This window comes from Sorex fumeus, unplaced genomic scaffold (genome assembly GCF_029834395.1).
Source record: "Sorex fumeus unplaced genomic scaffold, SorFum_2.1 ptg000048l, whole genome shotgun sequence".
NCBI classification, from domain to species: Eukaryota; Metazoa; Chordata; class Mammalia; order Eulipotyphla; family Soricidae; genus Sorex; species Sorex fumeus.
Window position 1 is genome coordinate 6,509,403 of NW_026606105.1, and position 12,299 is coordinate 6,521,701.

Consider the following 12,299-nt stretch of genomic DNA (forward strand, 5'->3'; position numbering starts at 1 on the left):
CAGCATCCCTCCCTTCCAGATGAATTTCCTCCATAGTTCTTATCATCTGACATGGGGCCAAGCATCTATGGTACCATAGACTGATGGCATCTCCAACTGAAAGACAAGCTGCACCAGCACTTCATCCTATTTTCCATGATGGTTCAGTGCTTTAAAAGTGCCTGGTTTAGAATATGAATATACAACAATGCAGAACATAATCTAATACAACATACCATGTAAATGCATCCAGTGTGCATGAATGAGTAGGGTGCTGACAAGAGTGAACATACACTTCCTGTTCAGCAATTCCATCTTTCTCATCCTCATGATATGTGTGTCTTTGTATAATAGTGGCAGTGCTGGTAGGGGGCTACCTATAATCGTGTGTCACTGAAGGTGATTATTAAAAAGGTAGTTCAGTAACTCAAACACTAATTTTAAAAATCACATTTAAAAATAATAAAATTTAAAAATGTATCGAGGATACATTGTCATTGACCTCGATACAGGACGTTGTCCTGGGTACCCACTGTGAATTAACATTATAGTTTTCACCATTTCTCTTGAGTTAGGGGCTATGGCTGGTTTCCTTTCACAGTGATGCAGGAAGGCTTAATATTAACTAACTTAAGTAAATTTCACCTGGCCCCTTGGGTAGTCTGGGGCTCCTTTTATCCTACATTTCTTTTCCATGACAGAACCATCATTTCCCTTTCAGTCTAATTCCTCAACTTCCTGAACAATGATTTTTGTCTCCATGAAGTGGCAGAGAAGAAAGGGTGGGTCAAGAGGTTGAGAAGGGTGGATAGGGATATCCAAAAGACAGGGGTTCCATTTTCCCAAAGGGCACTTCTGGAGCTTATCCCAGGCACCCTCCTTCGCTCTCTCCAAAGTTTGCTCTGTCTTAGCATCTGTCCAGGGACACTGATCAGAGCACTTGTGGATTAGCTGAATACTGAGGTTGGCAGCACCCAGTGCTTTCAGATACGGCCTTTGCTGACCAGCTTTAGGTTTTCAGGGCCAAAACTACTCTCCCTTCTCTTCAAAAGTGCAGATTGTAATAGCTTCTGTAGGGGTCGGGCGCTACTCTGCTGGGTCTGTTCCAACTCGCAGGCAAAAAGGATGCCCTCCTGTCTCCTACATAACCAGAGTGACCCATTCTGGCCACTGTTCTACATTAGGTACGAGTAGGTGCCATTTCCTAATGCTCCAGACCATGAGTCTCTCCAAATGTCTCTTTCGAATGTTAGTATCAATGCTTAACTAATCTCTAGTAAAACAGGTGAGTCATATTCCTGGAGATGACATGGCCTGAGAATCTCTGCTTGGAGTTCTGACAGGTGGTGAGATGTAAAAGCAAGAGGAGAGTGATTGTAGTTGAGGGACATCCCACATGGAACCCGCAAATCAGTTTAGCAGGGAGTGTCAAGTTGCCCTTGATTCCATCTGCTTTGACAGGTTATGGGCACTTCTCTGCCCACTGAAATGGATTTCAGTTAGAGAACAAAGGTAATAGCCACAGTTGCCACTTACCTATCATAATGACAGCTACCACTGATTAAGGACTGTACTACACCGAGCATCAAGGTAAGATGTTGACTTACTGAATGTGTTCTTCCCTCTTGGATAGCTTACTTACAAGCCTCTGCTCTCTTATCCATGAATCCTGATGTTTGAAGCATAGGATCCCCCAGATTTATAGGAACACAGTTCCAGTCATGCTGGACCACACAAAAATTTTTTGAATCATGTCACTCCTTTAAAGAGTCGTCTAAGCAAGGAAGCCATTGCCTTGCCTTTTTTATGCTTAGTTTCAGAAGTATTCAGAATTGCTGGACCTTTATCAAGGTCTTCATTTCCGAAGAGGGGGCATCTGGGGGCTCACCACACAGCTTCACCACTCTCAGGTGAACCTGGTTGTGGGGTGAAGGGGGGACATTTGGCATCATTGCTTTGCAAATCACTGCAATCACTCATACTTGATGACTTGAGCTTCTTCTGGGCCTTCCCTTCATTCCCCCTGATGGATGGGAGGAACGAAAGGTTACACTGATCACAGGTGGCAGGAGAACCTTTAATGGTTTCCTTTTCCCATTACCACTTGTGCCCTCAATTCTGGCTGCAAGCACCTCCACATGCCCTTTGTATGCTGAGAAGTGGGGGAAGAAAGGGAAATGGGGAGTGAGATTCAAGGTCTAGCACATGCTCATAAGTGCAGCTTTGGCGCTAACTCAGCATGAGGCACCAGGGACCTGGGTGTCTTTGACTGGGGTTGTGGGAAGCTGAGGCAGAGGGAATCCAGGCTGGTATTTGGGGTTGGACGCAGGCACTCATTAGCTGAGCAAGGCAGGACAAGGGACCCACCTATTGTTATCTGGAAACACAAGGTCATACTGGGTTCCTCAATGTCCCTTTGTTCTTAACATCTTAAGAGTCTAAATTAAAGATAAAAGCTTGTTGTGAATTCATGTACAATTCATACCTGACTTCCAAAAGGACTCTGAGCCCCTTTATACCAAAAGGATTTTTCTAATAAGGGCAAGAAGAGGATGATCTTTCCCATGGAAGGGGAGAAGATATCCAAGAGAAATCCAAGAGACCAGGAACAGAAGGTAAGATTAAGCTGTTCCTTGTCTGCTACTCACTAAGACAAAGCAACCCCCATAGTCAGCAGTACATAATTCACTGACTATGCGCTCAGCAGACACACCTGAGTGTAGACACATGAGAAAGACCAGGTTCCAGAGTTCCTGGGGCTTATGTCTAAGTGTGTGGAGAGGCCTCTAAACATAAAGCTGATTCTTCCAACCAATGTCATTCTCCAAAGAAAAGACAGGGGAGCTCCTGGGAGAAGGGGTGTGGGGCATTTGAAGACTGAGGCTGGAAATAGATACATTGAGCCCTGCACTGTAGAGCACTGTGCAGGAGCGACAACTTAAGAACTATACACACACACACACCACCACCACCACCACCACCAACAACAACAACGCCACCAACAACTACAACAACTACAACAACAACAAAACCACCTCCACCTTGATAGGCATTCAAGATGTGACTTGGAGTCAACTGGGAGAGAACCCGATGGTCAGGGATGAAAGTACCAACTCACGACAAGAAACACAGCATGACCACATCATCACTCAAGTGTGAGACACATTCATGCATCCAATGTGATTCAAATAAAAACCTGAAAACATTCATAAAGAGAGAAGAAGAGGCCACTCTCCCACATTGAAGCATCCCCAGTGAGGTATGACACTGCTCCACTACCGAGAAAAAACCCACACCCTTAGGCATGGTGGGAGGCACTGCTGACTTCCTTCCCAGAAGGGCCGTCTGGGAAGGGGGGGGAGTAAGTTCACAAGGAGAAAGAAGACGCCACTGTCCCAGCCAGGAGATCAAGGTCTGTACCATCATACATCATGCTGATGGGGAGAACTTTAAATAGGAGGTGATGGAAATGGCACTTGACCTCTGTGTATTTGCTCTCTTATATCTATCATATGATCTTGTCACAAGAAAAGCATCAGGCACGTCCTGGCAGAGGCTCCCGACCCTGCACCCAGCAGCCCCGTGCACACTACCAGGAAGGTGGGCAGCCCTGCTCAGCCCAGAGAAGTCTGAAGAGATGGGAACAGTGGGTGTGACGTGGTGCTTTGGGGGGTGTCACGGAGCAGGCAAAGGATGCCAGGGAAAAGGAAGTGATGTGGAACCAACGATGCACTTCACTGAACACCAATCCTGGCATACTGGATGAAACCAATGCATAGTCCCAACACAAGATGCAAACTAGAGGGGAAATGAAGTGTGGGGAGAGAGGGAAATAAGGGAATTCCATGAAACGCTCATTTTTTCTGCAAAGTTGGAAGTGCTATCTGGTTGCATAAGACCTGAAGGTCAGGTACAGAGGTGTGTGCACGTTTCGCCCCATTCAGTCCGGGATCAACTCCTGGCACCACATGGTCCCCTGAGCACTGCTGGATGTGGCCCAGTGGCCCAGGGAGTCCCCAGAACTTTCATGCCTGACCAGTACCGCATCCTCAGATCCTTGATGTGAGCTTATGGCCTAGTTGGCAGAGAATTTCCAGTGGGGCCCTGGGGCTAGTTCCCCACCCCCCAACAAAAAAATATGCAGGTCAGTTCTCCTGTGGCCTTGGCTAGGCCAGATGTAGAAGCTGCATGAGAGCCACACCTGCAAGAGGAAGCTCACCCTCTACATTGTGGCCAGGGAGATGGGACCCCTGGCCCCACTTTCACTGCAGTGACACTCGGAGAAGAGCTCGGTTAGGTTGCACTGAATTCTAATCCACAGGTGTCTGCATTAGAGGTACTTGCTTATAGTTGCTAGGAAACAAACAAGCCATGAACCCACCACAGCACAACAAAACGTTTCTGAAGGCAGTGAAGACGTTGTGGAGAGAGAAATGAATGAAAAAGCATAGTGGCAGGGAGGACTCATTGAATAAGGGAGTGCAAGAAGGCCCCTTCCTTTCCTTCAAGGAAGGCCTATGCCCCAGAGATTGGGGAGACAGGGAAGAGAAAGACGGAGAATGGTTCTTGTGTATAGGTTGCAGTTTGGGGGATACCCCACCCTGGTTCCTATGTTGGAATCTGAAGGCCCAGTGTCATGAGGGTAGAAAAAGGGGAGTGTTGAGGTGCTTAGATCTTGAGAGTGGTACCCTGAATACAGAACGAGGTCTCTTGTAAGTGGCCTCTGAGAACAGGTGGCCCTTCTTCTACCCAAGGACATAGACAGAGATCTGCCTTTGGGAATCTGAGCTAAGACGGGGTCAGGTGAGGGTGAGGAAGTGGCTTTTGTCAATGCTTCGGGAAGTCTCTGGTACCTGGAAAGCCAATGAGGGACCCTCTAGATTTAGAGTTTTGAGTTCTGTGTGCTCTGAGGATGGATAGTCAGGTGTGGTTAGGGCACGGGGAGGGGGCCTCTAGCCTGAGCCTGGAACTGGGGTGCAGTTATGGCTATTACCCAAGTGTGTGGGAGTGGGGGATGGGCTGGGCAGCCCATGTTCACACATCTGCAGGCTGGAGGTGGCTCCCAGTGTCCAGATCGGCAAGTGGCTTGTGAATTCCTAGTGGTGGGTACAGCCTGTGCTCCCCCATGTCACCCTGTCCCCGGGCGACTGAATACCACTTATGACTCATCAGGACTCTTGTCTCTGGCGCCAAGCTGGGAGGAACATGTCTGGGCCAGGTCCTCCCCTGGAGACCCTGCCAAGGGGGAAACTGGATCCCACTCCCAGCCCCCTCTCAAGGCCTCCCCGCCGCCAGCCCCACTGAGCTGTCCTACTTAATTACTGCCTCTTTGGGGCTGAGTGTTAATTAAACCATTGGTAGCTGCTTAGCTCACAAGGCATGGGCTGTTCTCTCTAATGGAAACAGCCACGCCAGGAAGAGTGGGGTGCCCATGATGAACCACTGAACCCCCCAACGGCACTGAGAAGAGACTGTGAATGGAACTCTTCTTCTTCCTCCCTGCCCCAGCTGCCTCCCCATGGTCCCACTCTGGACTCTGAATTAACCTTTTGGGCCAATTCTTGCTGTACCCCCTTTGTGCCCACCTGCTCGCCACTGTAGGGCTGGCCAGCTACCCAGTATATGCTGTTCTCCCTTCCACTTCCGTGTTCCCAAAGATAACCTACCCTCTACCCCCACCCCAGGAATCCTCTTCTCTGCTGGGTTATTGAAGTCTAAAGTGAAAAGCCTGGTGAAAACCAAGGGCCCTCCCCCCATCTCCCTACTTTTCCATCCCTGTGGCACCGAGGTTGGACTTGCCATGCCGGACTGCCTCACCGAGGCTGCGCCAGGGAGTGGAGGTTCTCCAAGATCTTCCCACAGTGTCCATGGATCAACAATGGCAGGGCAGGGCCGGGAAGTTTTGGGGGGAGGATGGTGGAGTCAGTGGACACCCGGCTTTAAGCTGTCTGGTTCAGCACTCTAGCATCTCAGTGTCTCTCTGTTGGGGCACACTGAGGGACATTCCAGAGTCCAGGCCCTCCCTTGTTCCTAACCGAACCAAACTCTCAGGGTTTGCAGATGCAGCTTCCCGAGACATGGGCCTCTGAGGCTGCCCACAGAGCCTCATCTCCCCCTGAAGACCACCATCTTCGGGGTCAGCTCTGAGTGGCTTGGTCCCTCGGCTTCTCCCCCTGTGGGGGCCTGACTGGCTGGTAGCTCCCTCGCCAGCCTCTCTGAGTGTTCTAGCCAGGGACACAGGGAACAAAGCGCCAGTAGGGAGAGGATGGGGTTCTGCCAACCAGCGCAGAGCTCAGGTCATTGGAATCTGAGCTTGGAACAGCAACTTGGCCCAGCTCAGCCGGCTGCTAGCCTTGCATCTGGAACTGTGGTTTTGCCCCTAAAAGAAAGAGCACACATGTGTGGTGTGGAAGTGAGGCCTATGCATGTCTGGACCATGGCACCAACAACACTGCCAGGATGAAGAGACAAACGCCAATAACTAAACTTAAAACTGGGTCTGCCAAGGAGGTGGACTGGGGCATGGAAGGGAATCGGAGACACTGGTGGAGGGAAGGTCCCACAGGGGGTTGGAACTGGCAATGTAAACTCTCCTAGGAACAACTTGGTAAATAACAATTTCACACATTAAAAATAAACATTAAAAAAAAGAAGCGTACATCCTAGTAAAGCAGATTGAGTTGGGTTGCCCAGTGATTGGGGCTCAGAGGGAACCCCACTGTAAGAATTAACCCCCTCTTCAGTGACAGTGTTTCATATGGAGTTTTTGGAAATTACCCTGAACAGAGCAGTGTGTGTGTGTGTGTGTGTGTCTGTGTGTGTGTGTGTGTCTGTGTGTGTGTGTGTGTGTCTGTGTGTTGCGGTTTTTGGGGAGGCAGGGAAAAGTAGGCACCATGTCATACCTTGGGTTACTAGTGTATCCCTGGGACCAAACCATCTTAAAGGTAAAAGGTAAAGGCCCTCCCGTTGATTGTCGATTTGCTCGAGCGGGCCCAGTAATGTCTCCATTGGAGACTTTGTTGTTACTGTGTTTGGCATATCAAATACGTCATGGGGAGCTTGTCAGGCCCTGCCGTGCGGGCGAGATACTCTTGGTAGCTTGCCGGGCTCTCCGACAGGGGCAGAGGAATCGAACTCGGGTGGGCCATGTTGGACGCTTGTAAGGCGAATGCCCTACCACTGTGCTATCGCTCCAGTCCTTTTAGAGATGGAGAAAACTTTATCCCAATCACTTTATTTCTGCCCTTTCTTTGCAGTATTTCAACCCACATCTGGATTATCCGGAAGCTCTGATTGATTTGCTCTCAGGAGGGACCCTGTATAAATATTTTGTTTTGTTTTTCTCTATTTGGGGACCACAGCTGGCAGTGCTCAAGAGTAGGAGTGGGACTTCTCCTGGCTCCGTGCTCAGGGATGACCCTGGGCAATGCTGGGGGACCAGGTGGTGGCAGAGACGGACCCTATGCCTTAAGTCTGCAAAATCTGCACTCAGTCCTTTGTGCTCTCTTTCCAGTGGCAGCATTGGTGTGCTTTGAAGCATGCAAGGGAATTTGAACATGCTGTGGTCAGGGTCTCCACAGCCCAGGCCAGAGGCAGGAATATCCTTATGCATCCATCACTGCGAGGAGGAACCGGATACTCAGCAAGCATAGGGGTGGGGATGGGGGGGTGCCCCAGCCATGGGGGGGGCAGGGCTCCGACTGTGCTTCTCACTCTGTTCCCCAAGACTGTCCCCCAAGGTCTCCGGTTTGTGGGAAGGAAGTGTTACTGTAGTGTGTGCCCTAGTGAGAACAGATATATGGGCCAGCCCTGTGCTCTCATTCCTGAGGAAATGCAGCTAGAAGGAAGCTGACCCTTGGGCAGTAGGTGACTTCAGACCCTGAGAAATGGTGGCCTTAGGAGGTGAAGACATGCAAGCTTGCAAGCACCCACCAGCAAGTCCAAGCAGTCAACAGAGAGGAAAAGGCATCATCCCTAGGGGCACATCACCCGCTGCATTGCCTGTGGCCTGTTTGCTCAGGTCTTCTGGGCCCGAGGAGAGCCTTGTTTTCTGGCAGCCTGTCTCAGTGGACCCAGATGAGTCTTAGTGGGAATGGCGTGGCAGAGACACTCCATCTTATCTCTGCACATTCTGCAGGGCTAGGTAGCATGGTGATTGGCAGAGGGACATGAAGGGGATCCATGGCTGCCATCTGGAGGGCAGAATGTTGTGGTGGGGGTCCACTGGTTTCCTCAGCGGGGATAGGAAGCAATAGGCAAGGTCAGCGGGACTGGGAAGGAGGCCTCAGCCTGTGACAGAGAGCAGGACTGGTGGAAAGAGCTAGAAGGAGTGGTCCAAGTCTCTTCCTGCCTTAGCCCTCACTGCAGGCATGAGACCCCAGGAGGCCTGTGGGGATTGGGACAGGTTAAAAGGTGGGGGCTTCCTCAGAAGGCCAGTCTGCTGATTGTCTAGCCCCACACATGGCATGCCATGATTCTCTGCCTGTCCCCCAGAGCTTACTGGCCCTCAAGTGCTCCCTCCACACTGAGATAGACAGCTGCCCTGGCTCCTCAGCCAGATTTCTCCCCCCGCCCCCCGACACACACACACATACTCAGCCCACAGGTGATAATGGAACACTGAGCGTAATGTGTACTGTGGGCTCTGAGAGTCACCAAAGTGGCCTTCGGGTATGGTACTCGTGGTCCTTTCTCTGCAGAACCCATCTAACTGCCTCCAGCAATGCCCACTCTCCCCTCCAACCACTGTCTCTGAGAGGAGGAACTGAGAGGAGTGCTCCCCATGGAAACGCCACACTCAGGGTTGAGGCTCAAACCCAGAGCCCCACACATGTTAGGTGTAGAGAAAAGGGGCCAGTGTGTGCGGTAGGTGGATGTTTATGTTCCCTGTGCTGAGTGCCAAGTTCTTCTCTCCCCTCTCAGGGTGAGGAGGTGGCTGGCGCTGGACACAGCAGGAAGACAGAATACAGGAAGACAGGGCCCCAAAATCAAGGATAAGATCTTGTTTGGGAAGGTTGCTTTCTTAAACAGAGCCATGAATATGTGCGTGCGTGCGTGCATGCGTGTGTGTGTGTGTGTGTGCATGTGCGTGTGTGTATGTGTGTATGTGTATGTGCGAGTGTGTATGTTTGTGTGTGTGAGAGAGAGAGAGAGAAGAGAGAGAGAGAGAGAGAGAGAGATCTGAGAATAGGACACCGGGTGGTGCTCAGGTTTAACTCTTGGCTCTGTGCTCAGGGATCACTCTTAACTGGGCTAGGGAGATCATATGTGGTACCTGGGATTGAATTCAGGTTGACCATGTGCAAGGCAACTGTCTAGACCCTGGACTTCTCTCTCACCCAGAGAGCCATGGTTTGTAAGTTCTTTAAGGTGGCAACTCTGTAAAGTTTACAATAAAGTCACTTTCTACTGAATGAGTTCAGACAAGTGCCTATTGATAGCTGGAGAATCAGAAGCAGAAATGTCCCATATCTTACCTTCCTAGGCCCCTGAAATCCCTTTCAGAAATAAAACACTCCCCGACTCCACTCAGGTGCATCTTCTATTCCTATAGTTTTCCTTTCTCTAGATTGTCTGTTTAGGAATTGCACTGGCCATCATTTTGGAAGTCCAGGTTCTTTAACTTTGCAAGTTTGGTTTGGAATTCACCCTTGGGGTTGCATTGTCGATAGTTTCCCAATATTTCTGTCCAGGGTTTTAAGCACTTGCCTTGCATATGGTGGACCCCAGTTTGATCCCCAGCACTTCAAATCAGTCCCCAAGCACAGCCAGGAGTAAGCCCTGAGCATAGAGGCAGGCATATGTCCTGAGCAACACCAGATGTGGCCACTGAACCAGATGCTCTTGTTGCAGGCTGATCCTCCGCTACACAGCCACCGTCAAGTTCATTGTTCTCTTCCCCAGTTGAAGGCCTCTGACTTACTTCCATCTGGGCTGATTTTGAGTAAAACTGTGCAAACACGCGTATTCAAGTGTCCATGTGTCTATGCAGGCGCCTCTTTTCATTTCTCTTGGATGAATCCCTGGCTGTGATGGTGCCTGCATATTGGGCTTTGTAAAGAAATTGCCAGACCATTTGGAGATAGACTTTGGAAGGGGAAATTGTGCACGGAGAGTGCCTGCCTCTCACCCCAGCCTGATGTGTGCATGAACTGCTGGAGCCTTCTCCTGGAAGTGGGGTTCTCTGGGCCCGAATCCCTGTGTCTTAACAACAGCCACAGTTGCCCCACGCTGGGCAGCCAGGCCCTGAGATTCCAATGGAGAGTGACGAGGAGGGGCCTAGATGGTATTGATGGAGAAGAGATCCCAGCCCCAGCCCTTGGTGTCTGCCTCTACCCGCAGTGCCCCTGGCCAGCTCCCTGTCCCGGTAGCCAGCCTTGGGCAGCACCGACCGGCCTTACCTCCCATGAGGAAGAGCAGCCCCGCCACATACTGCATAAGGCCTCGGTCCCAGCAGCAGCCCAGCACGCCGATGAGCCAGCCGAAGAGGATGATGGCCACGGCCATGCCCATGAAGCCCGCCGTCATCCTGCGCAGGTCTGTAGGAAGCAAGTGGACAAGAGGTGGCGTTAGAGCCAGCATGGGCAGGAGACGAGGGGCCTGTGCCCTGCAGCAAGGGGCTGGGTTCGCACAGGGAGCTTCCTTGGAGGAGGGGAGACGTTCCCCCACTCCTCACCAGCTCCCCCTGGTTGCAAGAGCACCCCTGGGACTTCTGAGTTCAGGAACACAGGCACCCAGGGAGAGGTGGGCCAGGAAGATTGCTCCACTGTCTGCACTGAGCTTTTCTGGCTCAAGAGCCTACACACAGCACCCTTCAGTCTGGGGGTGCTTAGAGGGTGGGATTGCTGCTGTGGTTCAACAGGGATCTATCTGGGCATAGTGGCTACCCCTGAAGGGAGCACCTTGCCTCTCCTTCCTGTTTCTACCCTCCTTCCTCCCTCTGCTCCCTCCTCCCTCTTTTTATTTTATTTATTTATTTTATTGAATCACTGTGAGATACAGTTCTAAAGCTTTCATGATTGAGTTTCAGTACAATGATCGAACACCCATTCCTCCACCAATGCACATTCTCCACCACCAATGTCCCCATAATCCACCTCCCCTTTTCCAACCCTCCCCCTGCCTCCATGACAAACCATTCCCCCATACTCTCTCTCTACTTCGGGGCATTATGGTTTGCAATAAAGATACTGAGAGGTTATCATGTTTGGTCCTTTATTTTCAGCACACATCTCCCATCCCGAGCGATCCCTCCAACCATCATTGACTTAGTGATCTCTTCCTTACTTCAGCTGCCTTCTTCCCCAGCTCATGAGGCAGGCTTTCAACTATGGAGCAATCTTCCTGGCCCTTGTCTCTACTGTCCTTGGGTGTTAGTCTCATATTATGCTATTTCATTTTCACAAATGAGTGCAGTCATTCTATGTCTGTCCCTCTCTTTCTAACTCATTTCACTTAGCATGATATTCTCCATGATCACCACTAATAAGCAAATTTCATGACTGCATCTTTCCTAAGAACTGCATAGTATTCCACTGTGTAGATGTACAAAGTTTCTGTAACCAGTTGTCTGTTTTCAGGCACTTGGGTTGTTTCCAGATTCTGGCTATTGTGAACAGCGCTGCAATGAACATAGAGGTGCAGATGAACATATCCCGGAGGTATATTCCCAGAAGTGGTATTGCTGGGTCATATGGAAGCTCAATTTCTATTTCTTTAAGGAATGCCCACATTGTTTTCCAGAAAGGCTGGACCAGTCGGTATTCCCACCAACAATGAAAGAGAGTCCCTTTCTCCCCACATCTGCACCAGCACTAGTTGTTCTTGTTTTTTTTTTATGTGTGCCAGTCACTGTGGTGTGAGGTGACATCTCATTGTTGTTTTGATTTGCATCTCCCTGATGATTAATAAGGTAGAGCATTTTTTCATGTGCGTTTTCCCTCCTCTCTCTTTTCTCCCTTCTCCCTCCCTCCTCTCTTCTCCCTCTTCTCTTCTTCTTTCCCTCCCTCCTCTCTCCCTCCTCCCTTCCCTCTCCCTTGTCTCCTCCTTTCTCTTTCCTTCCTACCTCTTATCCCTCCTCCTCCTCTCTCCATCTTCCCTCTTCTCTCCATCCTTCCTCCTTCTTCACTCCATCTTCCCTGCTCTCTCCATTCTTCCTTTCCTTCCCTCCTCTACCTCCCTTCCTCCCCCCTTCCCTCACCTTTCCTCCTCTCTTTTCCCTCTTCCCTCCCTTCAAGATTTGGTTAGTCTCTCAGAGGTCAAGGGTGTGGAGGAAAATAGACAATGTTGCACCCTTCCCTTCCCAGATCATTCCCAGAGAC

The 12,299-nt window shown here is 50.4% G+C and overlaps 1 protein-coding gene across 1 annotated transcript in view; it reads right to left on the bottom strand.

The window, feature by feature from the left end:
* TMEM178B (transmembrane protein 178B) overlaps positions 1-12,299 on the bottom strand; it is a 402,185-nt gene that overhangs the window by 26,784 nt on the left and 363,102 nt on the right. Inside the window, exon 3 of the mRNA XM_056123919.1 lies at positions 10,380-10,517. Within this exon, the coding sequence (XP_055979894.1) occupies positions 10,380-10,517 (138 nt within the window). The remainder of the gene's footprint in view (positions 1-10,379; positions 10,518-12,299) is intronic.